This window comes from Lissotriton helveticus, chromosome 9, assembly GCF_964261635.1.
Source record: "Lissotriton helveticus chromosome 9, aLisHel1.1, whole genome shotgun sequence".
Classification (NCBI taxonomy): Eukaryota; Metazoa; Chordata; class Amphibia; order Caudata; family Salamandridae; genus Lissotriton; species Lissotriton helveticus.
The window spans coordinates 576,345,288-576,369,895 of NC_136070.1; the positions used below are offsets into that span (position 1 = coordinate 576,345,288).

General features: G+C 45.3%; 1 protein-coding gene across 18 annotated transcripts in view; it reads left to right on the forward strand.

Annotated features, from left to right (window-relative positions):
- The window catches only part of MARK2 (microtubule affinity regulating kinase 2), a 668,807-nt gene that overhangs the window by 528,330 nt on the left and 115,869 nt on the right, over positions 1 to 24,608 (forward strand). For 13 of the 18 annotated variants that reach the window (XM_078660523.1, XM_078660536.1, XM_078660526.1 and 10 more), the window contains one exon: positions 2,777 to 2,938. The exons of the other annotated variants lie outside the window; for them this stretch is intronic. In XM_078660523.1, coding sequence (XP_078516649.1) covers positions 2,777 to 2,938 — 162 coding nt within the window. The remainder of the gene's footprint in view (positions 1 to 2,776; positions 2,939 to 24,608) is intronic. 18 annotated transcript variants of the gene reach the window in all.

Below are 24,608 nucleotides of genomic sequence, written 5' to 3' on the forward strand. Positions count from 1 at the left end.
TATTTTAACCTTTGCAGTGAACCTATGTGTTGTCATACATTTACTTTTGTTTGGGTAGATGTTGTATCATTCCTATGTAGGATTTCACCAGCTTTACCCAAATGAACTTTCAGATTATTCTGCCCCCCCCCCCGCATATTAGCTACTGAGTGGCTACTGCTTTGAAAATGGGATCTAAAGGTATAACTGACCAAATGAGGTGAAGTAACACTTTCCCTTCAAGCGATAATTATTGAAGGGTCAACAACTCACACATAAAATGCCTCTGCGCCCCATTTAGTTCAATCTTCTGGCTTGCTTTAAAAACATCTTTTGTTCTGTTGCGAAGAAACTAAATGTCTTCATTCGAGATGTATACTTGCAAATTTGAAGGTAAGTGTAATTTCTCCTTAAAGCTCTTCTAATAGGATTTGTTTTCCAATTGCCAGGCATGTACTGCGATACTCACCCCTTGCAGCCTGTGAACAACTAATGAGCAACAAAGCAAGACTTGGTCATCTGTTTACAGTGCTTCCCTGCAGCTGCATGTTTTTTCCTTTTTCTCTCGCATCCCAAGTTTCATTAACATGCCTTGTGTATTTTGGTTCTCCCATGTGGGGGTATTAGTGTGGAATTGGTTGTTACTGTGTACATGTGGTCCTGAGAATATACACATATACCCTGGATGTATATTGTATATGCAGTGTTTAATATGTCTTATGTTGGAGGAGGCTGTATTCATAGTGCTTGAACACTGGACCAGTTTAAGAGCTAACGTTTCTCTTTACAAAGATTTTACCAAAGTCATGGAGTTTTGGTCACATTCTAAGAGCCACTTATCCTAACCGGTTTTCCAAATACCTGCATGGTTGATTAGCTTTTTTCTAAATTCGTGTTAAGAATATATCTGCTTTCAGATTGCTGAGAAGCCATATTATTTAAAAACTCTGATGTCAAAGTCTATAAGCTGGTCCCATGTATGCCCAGAAAACTGCAGTCCAGTCACCATTAGAATTCCCCCAGGCTCCAGACTGGATAGAGAGCTTTTTCAGAAACTGCCCCCTTGCACCTTTAGTTGGTGCCATCCGACTCCTCAGTGACCTTGCTCGACCTACAGAAGTGACAGTCCATGCACTGATGCCACTCATCTCTGCTCCTTTCAGAGTGAATTTAGAGCTCAACTCCAATACTTTGTCAGTTCTTTGCTGACTTTCATAACAATCTTCTCTGGCATAATGTGCTATAGATGAATACCCTCAAACACTAAAGGCCATCTGTTGTTCGAAATGTCGGCAGTGGTTTTTGCACGAATATAAAAGTAAGAAAAGTGAGCCTCAGTTTTCCACTGCACAAGTGTCAATTCCTATGAATTGTTTCTGCTACTTTTGTCTTAAAATATCATTCGAAAAAATGATTCAGCACATAGAAAGATTGAGCCTTACAGTTAGAGACTTGGTGCACCTTGGCAGCCAAACAAAACCCTCCTGTGTATTATGTATTCTTGCTGCATTTTTGTACCATATTGCTGCTTCATAGTTAGACTAATTCAAAGTGTTTGGTCAATTTGTGAATATAAGCTTTGGAATGCTTGGCAAAACATTCACTGACCTCCCTTAAACCATTACTACTTCCTGTTGGTGGACCAGCAGGCAAAACCACTAAAATAAGTTGTACTTTGAGAGAAGCGTTCTCCTAGGCAACTACAGTAAGAGATACAAGACAACACATAAATGGTCACTCAGTTAAAAAGTCATGGATGACCTTTTTATCCTAAGAACAACACTGTTTGTCAGCTTTTTATAAAAGCTGATAATACTGAAATGCTAAATCTTTCATTCAAGTACCCAGATAGAACATCACTTTGAAATACTGCAACCCAAAGACTGTATGAAATTTATGGCTCCGATATTGGCGAAGCAGGCTGATTTGCCTTAGATTTTCAAGCACGTCACATTGGGTTGATTAATGAGTCATTACTACTTATGTTACTGCTAATTTTACTGAACTTGGGTAGGGGCACTTAAGCAGTATCATTGCTAGCTCTGAACATGTTCTTTCTTTTTATAATGTACCAGAATACTCGTTCCCTGTGACATGGCATGAATTGTTTACTTCTGAAGAGTTTTTTTCTGTCGTAGGAAAATGAATATTTGCAAAGTCCTGAATAACCGTGGAAGTATTTCAGGAAATAAGGTGAATATTAATTCACAGCTAGTTCAGTGCCTTTATTATCTTCTGAATCCAAATAACTGACTAACCTATCCATCACTCAAATTACTTTCATATTTCGCTACACTAATTCAACACTAATCCTTTATGGGTTCTGGAGTAGCGTGCTACTCGCCTAAAAAGCGCTTTGATGACTCACCAGGGTTTGTAAGCGCTATATAAATGCAATTAAAATACAGAATATACAATATTCCCTAATAGTCATTACAGGGACCGTTTTTCCAGCAAAAAAAGCACATGCTTTTTACTCTCTACACAGTTGTTTTGTAAGGTTATTAAGCTCTAAAGGACAACTTTATCCAGCACAGTCTTATGGGGCCATCTTTTACCTAATCACCATCTGTGACATTTTTAATAATTTAAAGTGTAGCCAATTACTTTATTGTAAACAGTCTACGAATAAGATTCCTTCTGAGTGTGACCAAGAGTTCTATCCAGCATGCATGTTGCCGTGTTCTCAGCTTTGAATACAGCCTAGCACCTCCTTGTCTTCATTGCTCTACTTCCTCCATCTTCCTTTCCCCCTGTTGTTTCCCTAAATTTGTGCCTCCATGCTTTTGTTTCCTAGTTTAACTACGCCAGGGTCCAGGGCTTCCACTGCTTCTGCTTCGGCCGTTATGACGTCGTCGGCACGGCCACGCCAGCATCAGAAATCCATGTCCACATCAGCACATCCCAGCAAATCCTCGTTGCCCCCCACGGAAAATAACTGTGAGGCGCAGCGGCCCAGGCAAGTCACACTCCATCTCTGCGGGGGTCACGGTTTCTGATCCTCGATGAGCCATGTGGGAGGGGGGTAGTATATAAAGGGGACAACAAAAGGAACCAAAGCCTACAATTTCTGACTTACAGAGCATCTTCAGTGATTTTGTGCTCTTTTAAGGCCTTTTGTATCTGTGATGATCCCATGGTCTGAGAATTGTAGTGAGATCTTGAACGTACTTAAAAGTACTCAAATTGAGACCACACTGACGTCCTGCATATCAATAATTGCTGGTGCAACAAATTGTTAACGTGTCATAGAGTATTGAAGCCTTTTACTAGCCTGGATCGGTCTTTTTTTTGTTTTTAAATACGGAAAGGTTTATGCAGGTTCTTGGAGAGATAGAGACGAGTACTACCAGAAATGTTGCCCTGGCCAGTGATGGTATTTAAGTCATAGACTTCAATGGTGACATTTGACAAGTCTCCTTTCTGTATCTTTTAAGCCAATTTTTTGCCACATTTTTTCTTTTCCCTTTAAGTGTTGGTAATTAGAGCTCCTACCCCATGCCAACGTCCAAGATGCTTGTCGTAACAGGTATGTACCTCCCAGCTCTTTATTGGTGTGAATAATGCTTTGTGTTGCTTACTGTGAGGTATTCATCCACGGTTACCAAGCTTAGAATCTTGCGCCCGTAGCCAGGTTACAGATTTCTTCTTTAGGATGACATGTTTCAGCGGTGACTGCTTACGTCAAGTCTGTGTCAGCTGCTCATGATTTTGTGAAAGCTACAAAAAAAACTATTACTGCAAGTACGAAAACAACCAACATCTGAATTGAATGCAATTCTTTTCAAACTGATGACAAGAACTTTTTTACCCATGCACAATTGCACTGTTAAACATCTGAGAAGAACATTTTTCTGGTAGCTACTTTATCAGCCCGCGAGATAAATGAGAATGTTTTTTTTGTGTTATTTATCTCTAGCTGCATTATATAGCAACACGGTTGATATGAGTGTGAATTTCACTCATTTAATGTTGTGAGGTGTGGTTAAACTAATCCATCTCTCATCCTAAGTGGCTCAACTTTAGGGCACATTGGAAGTCAAAAATTCATTAAGATGTTCAGTCTTGGACGGGGGGGGGTGTTTTGATGCCTGGATTATTGTTTATAGTAAATGTGGTAAGTAACGGGTTAAATTTGTGTCAGTGCAGGCTATCCATATCTAGTTTAAATAAGCATTGGCAAATCCAATAGGTCTCACCTATGGAAGCACTTTTTGCTTTGCCAATGTGTTTTAGCAATGTTCTACACCAGCATGGCAAAAAGTGAGTGAAGTATAGTGGAGAGGTGTAGAGTGGTGTAGAGTATAGTAGCGTGGAGAGGCGTAGAGTATTGTGGAGTAGAGGACAGTATTGTAGAGAAGTGTCAACACTTTTTTATTTGAAATTACCATTGGATTTGCACAGATGTATAGTTTTACTGATCAAACTATATAGCACACAAACGATAGTGTGTGGAAATCGGTATCACCTATTGCATTGATTTGATCTAATTCAATTACTTGTTTTCACCACACTACAGAATTACCAAAAGTGCTTCATTTGTGCTTTCCTAATTCTTATGAGTCCTGAAATATTTGTACAGTTCATGTTTTGGCATTTAAATGTTGTATGCTGTAAAGAAATAATACCCCACAGCCTTTCCTTTCACCCCCTGTACCCATCAAGATTGTCAAGTAAATCCTCTCACTTTGCAGTCAGAGAAAGAAAAGTAAACACTAACCTTCCTCGGAAGACCGAGCCTATAATTGGACCTCTGTCTTTGCATGCACAGCAAATGTCACAAGATAAAATAGAAATGTAAAGGCCTGTTTATTTCTCATTCACGTCTGAAATACAGCGCCCATGGTGTGAAATTAAGGGAGTGAAATGTTTAAGTTATGCTGTTAGTAAAGAGCACTTACCAAAATAAACCAGCTTGTAGACGGACTGAAAAATTGATGACTGGTAGTGGCAGAGATGATCATAATCAGTCAAGCAGAAAGATAGGAGACAGGAAACCTTTTCAAGAAATACAGCACAGCTATTGCTGCAACCAAACATAAGGGAGGCAACTGAAAACACATTTACTCTTCTGGAGTGCCTCACGAAAAAGAAAAAAAGGAGTTCCCAGAAAGAGAGCACTGGTGAAGGATTACAAGGAGCCAGTCAAAGGTGGTAAACAGGCTATGCTCCATGGGATGTACGGAAACATGCTGGACAGCATAAAACAAAGGCGGCGAATAGAAAGCAAGCAAATATGAGTTTCAAAACACAAATCCAATGGTAATCGGTGGGTATGAAAAATTGCAATGCAGCCTCTTGGAAATCCATTCATACCTTTATTCTTATAAAAAACTGGTGCTCAAATTAATTACCAATTAGGGAAACCGGTATAGAATCTTTATATATTTCTAACCCAAATTTCTACTTTCCTCCTAATGAGGTGCTGGAACGCTACCCTAGTTTTTTCTAGAATCCCTTGCAGCAGAAGGAAACAGCCCTAAAAATGGTTCTCCTCTAATGGTGTACAGTAATTTATTTTTGTTTAGTTCTTACAAAGTGTGTACATGCCATGGGGCGTCCTGGTTCTAGAAGTAAAGTAAAGCAATTGAAAAGGGCAATAAAAGCTGGAAGCAAAAATTTCTGAGAGCATTCCTAAACCTGCAATATAGTAGGGCATAGTGCGTAACTCAAGTGGGAGGGAGTTTTAAAGAGGGGGAGCTTATGGCTTGACCAGCTTGGATAGATGTTTTTTTAAGTTGTAAGTTGGTTTTTTTTACCCTAGGTATGTAAAGCAGGCTAGTCAGATCGAAAAGAGCTGAGGAGGGACATGACTAAACAGCTGTTATAGAAAACAAGGGATGTTGTGTTTTTCAGCAAAGGTTTTGCTGTTTCTTTCTTTACTTTGTATTAGCATTGCTCAAAAGATTATAGTTTACATGATTCACTTGTGTTTGTACATGGTGAGGTTTAGACATTACAGCAATAATATTTACAAGAGATAGGAGACTGTAAATCTTTACTGGCTCTCCGGGTATACTTTCATAACAAGACATATTACTCAGAAAGTATCTTATCCCGGTTCCTCCCTTCCATCCACCGCTCCGCCCCGTTTCAACTGTTGTATATCACTCACCAGCGTCGCTCTGTGTCACCGCCATGTTGCCCATACTTTCTCCCATTTTTTAGCTGTTCCATTCTTGATCATCTACAGTAAGTGGTTGGTAGAAGCAGTCAGAACGAGGTAGAGAGTGTTTGCACAATCTGAGCCAACTATGGAATTAAATAATACCAAAACGTTCCTGTGGGAAGAGTGAGAACTTTCCTTAACACCTTAAAATATAAAAAGCACGAGGAGGCAACCGTAGCAAACTGCAGCTTCAGAGAAAGTTTATCAAACTGTACCTCAAGGTTTTTAGCAAATGAGGAATGAAAGGGGTCTCAGTGCGACTGACCACCAAGCAGGTGACCACATATACAGGGGCCTCCCCATTAGTAACATCTTTTTCTTAATCACTTGCATTTTCTGACACTTATTTAGCTAGACCAGTATGGTTGTATATTAAGGCTGTTTCACAGTTTCCTTCTGATCTGAGAATTAACTATTTCATCTGTACAGCTTATGTAGGACAACCGAAAATGGCAGTAATTTAACTGAAGGGGCAACAGATTTTAAAAAGAGTGGAATTAAAGAGGAGCCCTGGGGGACGCCGCAGGTCAGTTAAACTGATTAAAAGCATTAGGAAAGGCAAAAGAAAGGAAGGGTATCCCCTTCAGAACTCCTCCCCGTAGTCCAGCATCTTATAGTCTAGTGATCAGTGTCTTATGAGCTTCTGTATTGAAGACAGCAGACAAATCAAGAAAGATGAAGGCCTCCATACCTCCGTGATCTAAGATCAGGGAAAGTTTGTATTGAACAGCAACACGCTCCACCTCTGTGCCATAGGCTTCGCAGAACTTACCTGTGTTGTCTAGAAAAAATTATTTGAGATTTAATTTGACATCTCCCCTGAGGCGGAAGCTGAGGGATAGGCTCGAGATCACAGCTCTCATTTTAAAAAACGCCACGCTTTTCTTTCTTGTTTACTTGTTCACTTTTTAAAAAACAAAAAGTTACTTACTGCTGATACGATATTTGCCCCATCTCGAACCCCGCTCCTTGCGTAGCAGACTACGTGCTCACGCGGTAGGAGACAGAGGTGGACGCCATCTTGGGTGGACGCCAAGGACAGCGTTCTAGCTGCTGGCTGCCTCCCAACCTCCTGCCCCTCCTATAAAATGACCTCTACTACTCGACCGTGCAGCGCGCGCGCACGCTGAAGGCGCGCCAAAGGCAAGCCCGTCTGCGCCCGTCCGCGCCCGTCCAGCGCCGAGCACCAGGACCCTTGGTCATTTTTCCTCGGACCGCCACACCAAGAGAGCTTACAACCGTGAGTTGTTGCTGAGTCTGAAGGGAAGGGTGGAGGAGAATTGCATTTGTATAACACCGGACAAGAACATGCTGACTGGACTTATTTCTTGCCCAGCATGCTTCTCTTGCCCACCTGCAATTTTATGTAGACCTATCAGGGCATTCATTAGGTCCTGCGACATCAGGGGGGATAGGGAGGAGAATACAATCCACTGTATACTCATCAATGCCAGGTCCCTGGTCAAACATAGCACGGAATGCGCAGAACTGATTCAGGACAAAAATGCCAAAATCGCATTTATTACGGAGACCTGGGCAGATGCGGCATCGGGACCGGATCTAGTTAATGCAACGCCTGCAGGCTACCTTAGCCGTGTTCTGGATAGAACCGGTAAAAGAGGGGGTGGGCTTGTTATCATCTATCATGCCTCTATCCAGGGATCATTTCAGGCGGTGTCCTCACAGACGTGTGAGGCACTGGGATTTAAGCTTTCAATATCAAATCACCATACCTTCCAGGGCTACCTCATGTATAGACCAGCTGGGTCCAGGTCGCAGTTCCTCGAAACGGTGGGCACTTTCTTGGAGGAAGCCCTGTGTACCAAATCCTTTACCGCTCTAGGAGATTTTAATTTCCATTTAGAAGGGGGCTCAGACCCGGACACTTTAGCTCTGGTAGAAGCAATGCAGGGGGCAGGACTGACTCCGGTAGTAAGGGGAGCCACACATACAGTAGGGCACACTTTGGATGGCATCTTTACAAACAACCCGGATTTACATCTCATCCAGACAGAGTCCATGGCCTGGTCAGATCACTCAGTTGTGCTTTTTAACATCCAAACGCCCCAGCTGGTCAGGGCCAGGCAGGATAGGAAGTCATCCAAGCTGTATAGACCCTGGAAAGAGCTTGATGGAAGGGCACTGGAGGATCGGCTCACATACTCTATGTTTAGATGTAAGTGAAGCTGCAGAGAAGTACACAGACTGGATAGATCAAGCATGTACTATTTTAGCTCAGCCTAAACGCTGTCGCCCCACTCGCACAGTACCATCTGCTCCCTGGTTCACCTATGAGTTGCGAGACCATAGGTGATCTGTAAAAAACTAGAGCGCGTTTGGCATACAGATTACCATCAGGCAGATAAAATCAAGCTCAAAGCCAGTCAAAGGATCTATAAAGAAATGATTAGGAAGGCCAAAAGCGCTTATTTCACTGATCGGATTGAGGGAGCCAAGAACTCTACTAGAGAACTCTTTGACACAGTCACCAGCTTGGTCACCCCTAAGTCAGTAATTGTTCCTCCAAGTTTGGAACTTTGTGAGACCCTCGCCAAGTTCTTTTTAAGTAAAGTGGAACTGATTTTCTAGGCGTTGGAACATCAAGTGGGGTTGACTCTTCTCGAAGGGACACACAGGACCACTTTGGTCAATCCACACGACGCGAAACTCTCTGGGTTCCGTCCTGTGAACTCGGAGGAGATAAAAAACTGGTCCAGGCAACTAAATCAGGCTCACCTCAAGATCCCTGTCCAGCCTCAGTGGCACAGTTGGCAGCTCTCCCCATATCCTGCACTCTTGCGGATCTATTTAACCAGATGCTTGACATCGGAGCATATCCAACATGCTGGAAACGAGTGTCGATTGCTCCACTGCTTAAAAAAACCAACACTCGATATCTCAGATCCCAATAGCTACCGGCCCATAGCTAGGCTACCACTGCCAGCTAAACTTATCGAGAAAGTCATGAATGCACAGCTTTGTGCCTTCCTCAGGTCCTCTCAGAGCTTGGACATAGCCCAACATGGGTTTAGGGAAGGCCACAGCACCGAGACTGCCCTGATCAAATCCACGGAAGAGATTAGGAAGGAGCTGGATGCAGGAGGGCGGGCAGCTCTAGTACTCCTCGACCTTTCCGCAGCCTTCAACACGGTCCATCACAGTATTTTAGTGGATTGTTTAGAAGGCTGCGGATTCCAGGGGACAGCCCTGAGCATATTGAAATCCTTCCTTGCCGATAGGGTCCAGGTGGTGGCCCTGGGAGATTTTGAATCTAGACCTTTCAAACTCCCAGGGGGGGGGTCCCACAGGGCTCCTCCCTAAGCCCCACCCTTTTTAACATTTATGTTTCTTCCCTTGCCCCGGTGATTCGGTCATTTGGATTTGAATTAACATGTTACGCAGATGATACACAGATCGTGGTATCTCTGCTGCCGGGGAGAGAAGAAGGAATAGCAGCCAGGTTCCAGGATTGCATGACTGCGGTGAGCTCATGGATGGCAGGTAACTGCCTTAAGTTGAACTCCTCTAAAACCGAGGTTCTTCTCTTCGGCGCGGATGTTAGTTTCTGGAGCCCCAAATGGTGGCCCCATGATATGGGAGCCTCACCCATCCCGGCAACGAAGGTAAAGAACCTGGGAGTTCTTATTGACAGCCAACTATCCTTCAAACCCCAAGTCAATGCATTAACCTCCTCCATCTATTAGATTATGAAAACCATTAGGAAAGTTCTCCCCTTCCTATCAGACAGTAGCAGGAAAACGGTGGTGACAGCACTTGTGCTGTCCCGCCTTGATTACTGCAATAGTCTCTTCATGCAAGCCCAGCAGGGGCTGCTCAATAAACTACAGATGCTGCAAAATGCAGCTGTTCGATTGATTACTGGCCTGCCCAAGTTTGCACCGGTGGCACAGGAAATGAGAAAATTGCACTGGCTTCCGGTACGTAAGCGGATAATGTTTAAATCATTATGTATGGTGTACAAGGCAGTGAATGGACTGGGTCCATCCTTTCTTCAACAGCACTTTCAACGGTACACGCCAGGCAGACAGTTAAGGTCGGCCAACAAAGGGCTAGTCAAGACTTTTCGGATTAGGAAAGCACGATGGGGAGGCCGTAGCTTCATTTCTGGAGCCTCCACCGTTTGGAATACACTGCCCCTGGCTTTGAAACAAAGTACTAACCTGATGGCCTTCAGGAAAAATATTAAAACCTGGCTTTTTGGCCTTTAGAAACCGACGAACATCTTAGGGGAGATATCATATTATTTCAGCGCCAGGACACTGCTCGGTAACAGCGCACTTTATAAATGGTATAAATAAATAAATAAAATAAAGGTTGGAAATTCAGCATTTGCCTACTTCTCTGCTATTTTAGCAAGAGAAGCGAGATGGGATGGTAACTGCTCCTATCTGGTTTGTCCAAGGAAGGTTTTTTTGTTTTAGGAGAGGACTGACACACGCTATTTACTCTTCAGCAGGGACTAAAATGTCTAGGTTTGGGATGATTAACTATCACCAGAATCTGGAGATCTTCAAATTTGGAGAAACAATATTCTGGCAGGACAAGAACATATTGGGTAGCCAATATGACCGTTTCCATTAAGGAAAGTGTATGATATAAAGGTAACTGTGTGAACTATTTGCTCAGAGACAGAGCAGAAGGAACCATATCCATGATAGATGTGTTCAGGTAGTCCAAAGAATTCCATGATTCAGAAGTAACTTGCCTAACTCCACTTTTGAACAGTATGAGAGCTAAATAGGCGGATGTGGAGACCGGCATTATGAATACCCACTCCTTGTAGTGCTAAAAATGTAAAGTGACAAACTACATTTTGTAGTAAGCAATGCACGTTTTGCTGCATGGAATAGATAGATCAGTGCAGCCACCTTAATTTTGCCTTGTCAGAAATGTGCAGTTAACTGTGTGTTGACTTTCTTTTTTCAGGAATATTTTACTGTCCGCTTGCCAACTTGGTAAGCTATATCTGGTGATGAGGTTTCCCTCTGTACCTGTGTATGGGGTATAAAGATCTATAAAATAGTTTATACTTAGTTGGTTTTATCTTTGTAGCACTTTAGGTTTGCTTTAATGTCTTCTTAGTATATAAGGTGCTCTCACTACCACAGTCTAAAAGAATACTGATAAACATGCTGTTTGATATTGAACTCGGCTACCATCTTGAGGGTGAATCCGGGTGTCTTAGATCCACTTTTGTCACTGGAATTTCACGTTGGTGATAGTAGAACTAGCCACTGCCTTTGAAAATCTAAAATAATGCTGTATAGGCTGCATTGAGTTTTCTATGTATCTTGCTACTCTTTATTCTGGTTTATATATTTTCTAACGAGGGCTCCACTTGCTGGTTTTACTTTACCTAATTTAGGAGTCACTTATGCTTTACTGTGCTAATTTATTCCTTTTAGTTTATATAAATGCTGATGATGGTCAAGTGAAGTTCTGTTTTAGGCAACATCAAAGGTCCTTGCATAATGGTCATTCTGGTGTAGGAAATTGAAGAAAATCGACAAATTCAAATTTGCTTGTTTTTATATTTATTTTTGATTTGGAGTGAGTGAGTGAAGGGTGTCACAACACTGTACACAGTAATTAACTGGTTAACATAAAGAAGTACAATAATAGTATGTTTTGCGATATGTTGCCAGAATTAGTATAGGGCATGTTTTTCGAAGGAATTTCACCAGGAAAGGGAGGTTTGTCGGTTCAGCATCTGGTTTCATCAGGAGATGTAACAATTGCTGGACCTCAGCCTTTTGGGTAAATCTTGTTCCATAGGGGGAACAAGAAGAGGTGATTTAATGCTTTGGTGATAACAAAGGAGGGAATAGTCTGTGATGTGGGTTGCAGTGACTCTGACGTTTGATATCCACTTCAGACAGTGTTTTAAATTCATTCCAAATGCATTGCTGTGGTGGAGGGGCATGGGGAGTAGTTGGGTGATAGGGCATCTCCCCATGTGTTCAGGTTGAAAAGGGCACATTTTGAGGTCTTGTTTGCATTCAGTCCTTTCGAAATGTAGCTTTCAATCTTTTTTTTTTCCTTCTTCTCATTGAAAAAGTTTGGGAACTTCTCACAGGTTTCGGAGGAGGTGTTAATCATCGTGACAGAGCTAGGACAGGTTTGGTGCTTAATAATCTCAAAAAGTTTGATTGGCAGGTTTCTGGCATTGTTGAGTTTGGATTTAAAGAATAAGACTTCAGCATTCCAAACGTAGTTGGAGTAGATGTATGGAAGAGGATGTTTGTCTACACCTTCTTTCTGCTGGTCTGAGTTTCCTCCTTTCTGCATTGAAATTCTGGTTAAACTAGATTTGGGACACTTTGTTTTTCTGTCTTTTGAGACTGTGTTTCCAATTCATCTATGATGCCAACCATAGTCCTGTTATAGTGCGATTGTTAGCTCCTGTGCATTATGGGTCTCATTTGGGTATTCAACTTTCTTTCTGAACAGACAATTCCAACCGATTGACCTGATTTGTGTCTCTTATTAATCTTTTTGGTCCTAGGCATTGACCTTTGATATGCTGTGTGTGCGGTGAGGTGAAAAAGGATGTGAGTGGTGATCAGACCAGTCACACAGTGGTATGGATTCTGTGGACGGTGGTCCTTCTTTAAATATGAGGACCAGCATTGCCCATTTCACGTGGGCCAGCCTTGCACAGTCTAGCCAGAGACTGTGTTCAGCAAATAAGTCTTTCACCATGGCTTCTTGCTTGTCACCATTGTTCCAGTGGAGATTCAGGTCCCCTATAACTATGGAGTTTAGTGTAAAAGACTACACAGTAATGATCTCCATCAGCTGTTTGAAGAAGAGCGGATTCTCTCTGCATGGATGGTAGATGTGGTGAATTTTAGTCAGTGACCTAGCCACGAACACTACAACTCCCAAGTATTCACAAGTGGGGGTGTGATCTGCTGCGAAGGAGGTGAAAAGTGAGCTTCAGGGAATGATCACACCACCTCCTCCTGGCTGATCCTCCTGATCAAGTTTTTCATTGGAAAGGTTTGGCGGTACTAAGATTCCAATCAAGGGGACTGAGAAAATATGGAGAATTGTTCCGTAAGAAATAAAATATCTAGCTTGGGTGAAATGATCATCTCGGGTATGTCTGCTGTATGTTTAGCACTGATTTGCAACTATGCCACATGTATTTATGGTATTCTCTGCATAGTGAAAAGCGAGGCATGTAATGAGGTTTTATTAACCCGGAAACTGGTCATATTCATACCAAGCTACCTTGTAAACACAAGCTTCCTAATGAGGACACTCATTACAAGATGCCTTTAAAATAGTCTGTTTGTGCCAGCCCTTTTCATCCACCGCCCGCATCCCCTCCACCACCCTCTTCTCCTACTTTAAATCCTTAGCACATCACACCTCCAGATTCTTCCCAATCACACCATGACTGGGACGATATTGATGAGGGGGACACACATTTACCAGTAGGTACATGGAAGGTTTACACAATTTACCCTTCATTAGACAACGACCCAGACCTTTACACTGCCAAGCCATCTCCACCTAATGACAGTGTATCTTAACAGGAACTCCTTGCCAGGGCTGAAGAATACCATAAGGTGGAACTACAAAAGGAATCCCTAGAAGAGGATGTTTTTGTTTTAGACATCTGAAAGAAACACAGTGATTGATTCCTTACCTTAGAATTACCCCCCGTCGTTTTTCACTGAGTTTTTTTAGGCTTTTTGTCTCTGTTTTTTGAGTCGATCTACTCCTGGTGTTGTACGGTTGCCCAGTTTCAAGTCTTGCAGGGACTGTCATCGGCTGATGTCTGTGACGGAACCGCACCACGTATGTCTCAACTGCCTGGAGCTTGACCACGGCCCAAGTTGTGCCTCAACTGCCGGGCCATGGCGCCGAAGACTTTGCGGGAGCGGGCCCGAAAGTTGCTCTGAAGTCCCGCAGTTGGCTCCACGCCGCTCATGGTCCCGGTCCCGTGGGAGGTGGAGGGACTGGTCGCGGAGCCATCACCATCGTTCGTCGGGATCAAAGTCTTCGCATTGGGGTAGTCAGGTAAGACGAAGCACAAGAAGTCGAAGAAGCGTCATTGCTCGACGACTTCCCGTCGCAGCTGAGGGTGTGGGTGGTGCCTCCCGCACGGCTCCGGCGGAGCCTACGGTGTCGCCGTCAGCCTACCCGCCCTTCCCGGGTCCGGCCCAGCTTTAGGGAATTTCTGTCAGCCATAGTCCGCCTCTTTGAGCCATCTGGCCCGCGGGCCCGACTGTCGGCCCTCGCCCTTCACTGTCGGCCCTCGCCCTTCACTGTCGGCGGCTCCGGCATCGCTGTTGGCTCTGGCCCAGGTGCCGCATGGTCCCGAGGGATCCAGGCCTGGTTGACCTCGGTACACCTCCACCGACGTTGACCACACCGGCACCACCTCTCACGACGCCCGTGGCACCGGATGACGTTGCCCCCTGTCTCAGCACCAACATGGAGCCGGAACAGCGTCACTCAGCGCAGATGCTGACGCCAGCGGGCCCTTTCTACCCCTATGTCCAGCCTCCTTATTTTCGGCCTGTATATCAGCCTTCGGAGGACTGGGAGGGGTCTGAGGACTCTCTCACAGCTGTGTGAGTATGACCCGGACTGGGTAGAGGAACTGGGGGATGCCAGTTGTCTAGACCCCTCTCCTGACATTGGCATACTCACTCCTCCTACCAGGGCTAAGGAGGAGGGTGCAAGTTACGCAGTGGTGTTGCGTAGGGTGGCGGAGGCCCTCCAACTCCCTACAGTGGTCGTCAGGACTAACCTCCTGACAGAAGTGCTAAAGCCGGCGACTACCTCTGCGGAGCCATTGCTGCATTTAATGAGCCACTTTCTGACATTCTTTTGGGCACCTGGTCCAGGCCCAACAAAGGGGCTCCTGTGGATAGGATCGTGGCCCGACGCCATCACCCGACCCCAGGCAACCCAATTTTCCTCTTCCAACACCCCACCCCTGAGAGCTTGGTTGCCCAAGCCTCAATGTGCCAGAGTGCATTCCCTACCGCACCGCCGGACAGGGAATCCAAGAGACTGGAACAATTTGGGAAGAAGATATTTTCTTCCGCCAGTTCAAGGCTGCAGTCTGTGAACACTGCATGCCTCTTGGGCCGTTATTCCCACTCTGTGTGGAATACGGTGGCGCAAGTGCTGCCTCTGTGTCTGGAGGAGGCGCGGACAGTGCTCTCTCAGGCTATTGCTGAGGAGAGAGATGCTGCCAAGTTCACAATATGATGTGGCCTTGACACCGCCGACTTGCTGGGCAGAGTAATTACGACGACAGTGGTGCTCACGCCAGGCTGATTACTACTGGCTTCTCGGGGGAGGTCCAGAACACCCTGATGGACATGCCCTTTGATGGCATTCGCCTTTTTGGCAATAAGACACATAGTGCGTTGGAGCGTTTTAAGGACTCTCGGGCTACGGCCAAGTCCTTGGGCCTTTCGGCCACTCTCACTCCTCCGCCCACTCTCACTCCTTGGCCTTCTGGTTGTCGCTCCTTTCGTGGCCACGGAAGGGGCGCCCCAGCACGTTCGCTTCTTAGCCACAGGCTGCAGCAGTCTCAGCACGGACGTGGGACCCACAGAGGCGGGTCATGGGGCCAGCGGGCGGGTCAGTCAACTTCCACCACAGACACCACTGCCCCAACACCTTCCTTGTCCTGTCTTTCAGGCCCATCAAACGCCAGTGGGCGGCAGGATTCGCCATCACCTCCCCCACTGGCGCACCATCACTTCGGACAGGTGGGTTTTACAAATATTCCGCAGAGGCTACTCCCTACCCTTCGAGACTACCCCTCCAGCCATGCTACCGCAGTAGCACTGCATGTCGAGGGATCCTTTGGCACTTCTTCAACAGGAAGTTGCGGCCCTCTTGGCCAAGGGGGCCATCGATCGTGTTCCTGCGCCAGAAGTAGGACGTGGTTGTTCCCACTACTTTCTGGTGCCCAAGAAGGACAAGGGCCTGCGTCCTATCTTGGGCCTCAGGGACGTCAATCGCTTCCTCCGGAAGGAGAAGTTCAAGATGTTGACTCTGGCTCAGGTCTTGTCTGCTCTCGACCCACATTCCAGTCCTGCCGGCATACCAGCGTTACCTGTGGCTCACGGTAGGCCACAAGCACTTTCAGTTCACCGTCTTCCCCTTTGGCCTTACCAGCGCCCCTCGGGTGTTTACGAAAGTGACGACGGTGGTCGCAGCTCATCTGCGCAGATCAGGGGTTCCAGTCTTTCCCTATCTCGACGACTGGCTGTTAAAGGCGGGCTCGCCCCAGCTAGTTGTCTCCTACCTCCAGACTACGGCCGACCTCCTGCATTTGCTGGGGTTCTCCACCAATGTGCCGAAGTCGCACCTGATTCCCGCTCAGAAGCTCCTCTTCATTGGAGCGGTTCTGGATACGCTGTTTTGGGCCTATCCTCCCGAACGGCGAGTCAAGGATATTCAGGCTATGATTCCGATCTTTCGGCCTCTATCCTGGGTTTCAGTCAGGATGACCCTGAGGCTGCTGGGCGTCATGGCCTCCTACATCCTGCTGGTCACTCATGCCAGATGGCATATACGGGCTCTGCAGTGGGACCTGAAGTTCCAGTGGGCGCAGCATCGGGGGAACCTGTCCGATTACGTCCACATCTCGGAGGGCACAGCAGCTGCAGTGGTGGCTCATGAACCGACATTGGATCCAGGGCAGATCCCGCTCCTTTCCCCAACAGGAGCACACAGTGGTGACGGACGTGTCCCTCCTGGGATGGGGGGGGGGCACATGGGAGAGGCGGGGATCAGAGGCCTCTGGTCTCCGGCGGAGTCCAGACTCCATATCAACCTTCTGGAGCTTCAGGTGATCCGACTTGCACTGAAGGCATTCCTTCCCTCTATCAAAGGGAAAGTAGTGCAGGTGTTCACAGACAACACCTCCGCCATGTGGTACTGCAACAAACAGGGCGGGTGGGATCGTGGACCGTATGTCAGGAGACTCTGCGCCTCTGAAAATGGCTGTAACAGCAGGGTATCTTCCTGGTGGTTCAACACCTGACCGGTTCACTGAACGCCAGGGCGGACAAACTCAGCCGCAGGTGCATGATGGATCACGAGTGGCGTCTTCACTCGGACGTGGCACTAGTTCTCTTTAGACAGTGGGGAGAGCCTTGATTAGATCTATTCACCACCAAAGAGAAAGCACAATGTCAGCAATTCTGAGCGTTGGAATTTCCAAGGCGGCACTCGCTAGGCGGCGCTTTTCGTCGCAAGTGGAGTTGCGGTCTGTTGTACGCCATTCTGCCTAAACCACTTCTGCCCAGAGTGCTGAAGATGATCAGCCGTGACTGGGCCCAAGTCATTCTTGTGGCATCGGACTGGGCTCAAAGAGTTTGGTATCCTGAGCTACTCGGTATGACGATCAATACCCCGATCTGACTGCCTCTTCAGGAGGATCTTCTGTCGCAGCATCAGGGAACAGTCCTCCACCCAAACCTGTCCAGTCTCCCCCTCTTTGTGTGGAGATTGAGCTGCGGCAGTTGATTCCTTTACTTGCCTCCTGAAGTCTGTGATGTCATTCTGGCAGCCAGGCATCCCTCCACTAAGTTGGTATACGCCTGCAGGTGGAACAAATTTGTGGCATGGTGCACAGTAAAGGCTGTGGATCTCCTTTCTGCTACTCTTTCAGAAGTTGTTCTGTTCCTAATTTCTTTGGCCCAGCAGGGCTCTGCTCTGGGCACTATCAAGGGCTAGCTTTCTGCTATTTCGGCCTTTCTCAGGCTCCCTGATCAGCCCTCTCTTTTCAAGTCCCCTGTTTTAAATAGATTTCTCAAAGGCATTACTCATCTTTTCCCTCCTATTCCTTTCGTAATGCCACAGTGGGACTTGAATCTGGTGCTTACCTATTTAATGTGCGCTCCCTTTGAGCCTTTTCACAGCTGTCCTCTTCGTCTGCTGACTTTGAAGACTGCTTTCCTGGTTGCCATCACCTCTGCCAGGAGAGTGAGTGAGCTCCAGGCTTTCTTTTAAACCTCCTTTTCTATCTGTCTATCCTGACAAGGTTGTGCTCAGAACACGCCATCCTTTCTGCCAAAGGTTGTCACTGTCTTTCACATCTGGCAGTGTATGTAAAGTAACACACCCAGGCAAGCAATATGGCTACTGGCACAGGTTAGATGGCAAACAACAAGATTAATAATAAGACACTGTATTAGCATAGTAAGTACATTTTAATAAATTTGATAAAAAGTGTCATGAATTAAATCATTGACATTAATAAAACATGATAAAAATAGATCCATTATCAAATATGCATTAAAGTAATATAGTTGAGGGATGGTTTCCTGTCTACCCGTTTCGACACGTTGAAGGTGTCTTCCTCAGGACATTACCATCATGATACTGAAAATAAATAAACAATATTTAGAATCTTGTCTTTATGCTAAACAGTTAATAGCGCTAAATTCAGTTTGCCAAATTCTAGAGGCCAGTAATTAGTTCAGATTTCATGATATACCGCATAACATTGGTTCATTTTGTTTAACATACAAATGTATATCAAGGAGACATGCTTACATTTGCATCAATGGAAAAAGAGAACAGTTGACATTTCATATTACATTTGTAAAAAGTGAAACACATAGAGTAGCCAGGTTGTAGCCATGAGAAGAAATTAGAAAAAGAGGTGTTTGTCTATTCCTTACAGGCATTACATTAATTGAGCATTGTTCCTAACCTATTTAATGACATATTTACAGAGTAGGGAAGGCCTATTTATGCATAAGAATAGAGACACGATGTAGCTTTACAAGTATCCGAATGTTAGTTCCTTATGCGGATAAGTGGCAGCAGCATTGCTAGAGATAGTTTGCAGTATCCACATGGTTCATCTTTTTTGTCAGTTTAAATCCAGCGTCACAGTGATATTTTAGCAATTTACCTGTGTTAGAACCTGGGGTAGCCTGGCCTAGGGCAAGACAAACCTTTCAGAGGCACAGTGTTAAGGTTGCAGACCACCCAACAGTAAAACCACGCAATATCACACAAAAATAACGCTACACCAAAATATAGGAAAATAAGTACTGCTTTATAAAAATAATATACTCTGTTCTTTTATACCTTAGAATTTACAGTTCAGTACTTTACAATCAATCAAGTGAAAACAATCCGCTAAAGTTTTGGGAGAGAAAACTATTACACAATATAAGCACAAGCAGATGTTATGGAATTAATAGCAACCTAATTAGCAGTGCTAACTGGCATTAAAAATCCACATTAACAGTAACTCTCATCACAGTTGGATGTCATGTACATCAGTAGTGCCACCTCCAGAAATGTGAACCTGCTTCAGGAGCTATTATCAAAAGAACATGGCATCAGACACCAACATTAGTACTCTGCATTCAATTATATAAATATTCCTGAAAGGTATAATGAGACTCCAGCATTAATTAACTTTGGCTACTTATAACCACTGTTGACTAGCTTCTTCACTTGTCCCCCTCTGTAAAGGAAACAGACATCATAGCCAACAATATTACCCAGTTTATTAATCTGGCAACTTTATCTTGCCTCAATAACCAATGAGGCTTTCTTGTATAATGCTTAAGTACTTTGGGAGAGTTCCCCCAGTCTCAATACCACAGTCTAGTCACCTGTTCCTGAATTCACACTATGGACTTGTTTGTAGTATTTTAGGTGTGGGACCTTCCTTTATCGTGGTCCAGTCTCTACTACTCCAGATCCCCACCTTACTTGTAGCACGTTGTGGGTAGCTGGAGCTCACCACTGATGTTCTTTCAGTCAGCGTCGCCTCCTCATCAGCCTGGCCACGCAGGAATACACCTCTGCGCAGAGGGGAGGTCGCGCTGACCCGCTCCCGCTGTTAGGAGCTCTCGCCGATGTTCTTCAGTAAGGGGGGGGGGCCGCTGGGGGTTTCAGGCGTTCACACCACGAGGTAAACGCGGGGATTAGTATCTCTCCGCAAGCGCCGCCTCTCCCCAGACCGATAGCTTGCTTACGGGGCAAGCGCAGGGGATTAGCGGCTTTGAGGAAGCGCCGCCTCTCTCTCAACTCGCTGGCCTACTCACGGAGCATGCGCGGGAAGCTAGCGGCTCCACAACACTACCGCTGCAGACTCCGGGCCGCTTCCACATTCAGGCGCTCTCTTCCCTCTTCAGTCGCTATCCCTTCCAGGCGCTCTCTTCCCTCTTCAGTCGGTGGATCAAACCCCCCCTGTCTGCACTACCAGGATGAGGGCAACAGCCCAGCCACTTCCTCAAGGCGATCGCGTCACCTTCCTCCCACGCCTCACCAGGATAGCGAGCACTCGACAGCAAAGGCAGGTGAGGGGCAGATGGTGAGAGGGAAAGGCAGATGAAAAAGCTGAGCTAATCCAAACCCACTGGCACACACCAACCCCAGGGGGGCGACTAGCAGTACTGGGGCAGTTGCCAGTCCCTGGACAGGGGCTGGGGGTAAAAGAAGGCGCACTCCTTAATAAGTCTCATCAACTGGGCAGAGGACTGCGCTCCGCAGCGCGGCAGTCTCCTTCTCCTGAAGCTGTCCCTGTATAATTTTAGACAAGGGGCCAGCTAGGCGCCCAGGGTCTCCAGTAACTTCCCACAGCGGGGCCAGGACAAGTAACCAAAAGGGGAGTAGTGGGGTGGACTAATAAGGCAGCTTTCCAGTCCAGGAGGTCACCCCTCAGTCTAACCTCTTCCCACCCTTAGCTACAGCCTGTCCTCCAGCTGACTTCCACAGGTAGACAAAATGGCTGCCCTGCATTCCGCCTTTTATAGGCTGCCCTTCAATGGTCCAGCATGGACCAGAAGGTTCTGGAATGCCCTATGTTAGGCTATGGCCAAGTTCTGAGTGCGACAGTTGGGGCAGTTGGAAGCCACCATTTTGTGTGGTTCCAACTTTCCTGTCAGAACAGGCCTCTGGGCCTGAGGTAAAAGATTATGGGGGGAAGAAAGAACACCTATCCCCTTGACCAACACCTATAAAAAGTAGTAGACACAAAAAATAGTAAGGGAATGAGGGGCAAAAAGGGGACAAAATAAAGAATAATGAGGGGGGACTACGCAAAAAATCCAGACAGGTCTAACAACCTGTGTTTAGGATAAAGAGACTGCTTATGCAGCAATGTAGTAAGTTGCGTGGTCTCTGGATATCGATTTATCTATAAATTGATACGGTAGAGATGAACGTGAACTATATCTTGCCATGATATTTACAAGGTTAGTATTGTTGCTGATGGTAATATTTTCTCTCTATTCTTACCTGTATTTAAAAACTGTGGTGGCTGCTTAGTGTTAAATTATTGTGGATAATCCTTTATAAAACCGTGTGGTATCTCAGCCAAATGAAGTTTGGGCAGATTTCGGATGGGCGGCTATCTAAAATGAGACGGAGCCGAAGTTAAAGAGCATATTTCAAATTAGTTGCACTAAATGGCGCTGTGCTTCTATCTTTCTTACCTTTATTGCTCGAGGTAATGAAGTAACAAAGTCACATGGTTACATGGCCTAATGGGGTTTGGTCCTGTTCAAATAACCAGCTGTTTAAAATAAAAATAGTCGTGTAAAGGAATAGGCGTAGTAAGATATATGACAAGATGGTTATTGTTGTTTTCGCAAGGTTCATATCTATTTCTTAACTATTCAGAGCAAACTAAAGACGTTTCGAAGTTACGTGGTTGTTCAAACAGTCACTGTTTAGGACTGGTATCAAATTCTCGGCTGTCTGCAATTAAATAACCGTACATAAAAAAACATGTTTTCGCAATGATTAGAATAAATGGCCCGATGTTTTTACTTCTTAACCGTATTGTGTAAATTAATCAGCGGACTGTGCCAAGCGGGATAGCGTGGTTGCTGAGCCTTGTAGAGGTTTGTCGTGTTCAGGTTAATGGCTGTATGGAGACAAAGTGGCCATATAGGTGGATAAGTATGGTGAGGCTCGCAGCGCGATGGTTGTAAACGCGAGTCTGTTATTTACTGCTTACCTACGTGAAACGTAGTAAAGGCGTGCCGGAGTTGCGTTGTTGCTCAACTGGTAGAGATTTTTCGGTTTCAGATTCCCGGCTATCTGAAGTTAAAAATAGCCGTATATATGTTACGAAATACTTTATGGTTTAGACGTTCTAATTAGCGCGAATCTCTATTTTGCTGCTTACCTGTGTGAAATGGAAAAATGGCGTGCCGGAGTAACGCGGTCAGACGGCTGAGAGTTCAGTAGAGGGGTTAGACTCAATCGCATCGGTTGGTTTATATACTGCGTTTTGCCATTGGTTGTTGGTATTAACCAGGCCTTTTAAAGGTATATACCGTAGTTAACCATATGTTATTTAACGCGGTATCCCACGGTACTGGCAACAGGTGACAACCCCAACTATTGAGGTGATATGATAATAAGGTGCTGCATGTTGGACCAATTCACAGAAGGACACCAAATGAATATATATATATATATATATATATATATATATATATATATATATATATATATATATATCATTTTAAGGGGGATGAGATTTCTCATTAACTATAATTCATTTGAGTGCAAATTCTCTATTCAGTTATTGATCACAACTCCCAGAATCATAACAGAGGGTCTATGGTCCATGTGTGGATCAAAGGATCTTTCCCATCTGGCCAGTGTGAGGCGGGGGGGCGGAAAAAAAAGGATTCATATAGCACATAAGGGGACAGTTTTTGTTATAATTAGTAACTACAGTTATGTTTAATTTTTAGTGCAGGCTCATATTTAGGTATTTTTCTATTTTCTATTTGCTTTATAGAATGGCGTTTTTCCCAAGGTAATTCATTATTCAAACCATGGGTGAAAGTCCCCAAGGAGAAGATCCAAAATACTTCTTTCTTCTTTCTAATCTTCTTGCCACCATTACTGTTTGGTGTGTGGATCCTTTCCAGGATCCGCCATCTAATTTCAGACGGGGAGTGTTTGAATTCAGAGAAGTGATTCACTAATGGGGCTGTTAGCTTGCGTGTTTTGATGGCGGACCTGTGTTCTGTGAGACGAGTTTTTATTGCACGGGAAGTTTCTCCCACGTAGCCCAAATTGCATGGGCATACAATAAGGTATATTATGTTACATGTGTTACATGTCCATAATTCTTCTGCTTGTATGTTAAATTGGTTAAAGATGAATGTTTCTCCTGATATAATGCTGTCACAGGACTGACAGGAGCCGCACCGGGAGGTGCCCTTAACTGAGTTAGTACCTTGTATTGATTTTTGTATAAAAGGAGTTTTGGTGGTTGCGGTCACATCGGGCAGACCATCACTTTGCCCACCTTCTTTCCGCATCCGCATCCTTCTCGAGAGGGAAAGGCTCCACCATCCGGACCCAAAACGTGCGCTCTCGTTTAATTGATCCACACACAACAGTTCCGGGTGGATGACCAGCTCTTTGTTGGCTACGTTGGCGCCAAGAAAGGTTGGACCGTACATTAACGGACTATCTCCCAATGGGTCTTCTTGTATATTAAAGCCTGTTCTTCTCCGGCTAAAAAGAAAGCTCAGTTGGGGCTGCGCGCCCATTCCACCAGGGCGACGGCTGCCAATACAGCGTTGAGACTTGGTGTCCCCTTTCAAGACATCTGTCAGGCAGCTACGTGGGCCTAGCTGCACACTTTCACTCAGCACTATTGCCTGGACAGCCAAGTCCGGAGAGACAGCTTCTTTGTCCGTTCTGTTCTCCTGGACTTCCTGGTGTGATCTTTGTTCGCAGACCCACCACCAGGGTTGGTATTGCTGGGGTATTTATGCTAAGGTAAGGAATCTATCACTATGTGTTTCTTTCAGATGAACAAATTACTTAACTTTGGTAACGATATATCTGTAAGAAACATCAGTAGTGATAGATTCCTTACCGCCTCAACCGTCCTCCCCGTTCTGCGAACTGATTGCTAGGGTTAAGGTCATCCCTTTCAGGGCCCTAGTTTCAAGGCACCAGTGGTCATTATCTTGCATGGCTCTGCGTTTCTGGCGCGGAAAGTCTTGTACAGAACTGACGTCAGTGGGCGAGGGCGGTGTCCAAGTAGCTGCTGCGACGTCATCTCGGCGACCACGACGCCAACGACGGACGTGGAGCCGCACAGTGCCACCTTCCGACACGCAGGGGTACTGCTGACGAAAACTTTCCAGATCCAGTCTGACGCCTGGGGGTAATTCAAAGGTAAGGAATCTATCACTACTAATGTTTCTTACAGATATATCGTTACCGAAGGTAAGTTACTTGTTAATTAGGATCCATACACAGCCCAACGCAAACACTCCCAACGCTTAAGGGTATGATGAGACACGCTGACGAAGTTTGTAAAGATTCTGTGCATGCACTCATCTTGACTCCTAGAGTCAACAAAAAATATAACGCCTCCCTAACAGATCCAATATTTATTAAGAGCCAGTTGCCACTAGACTCACTGGTAGTGTCCAGTGCTCCC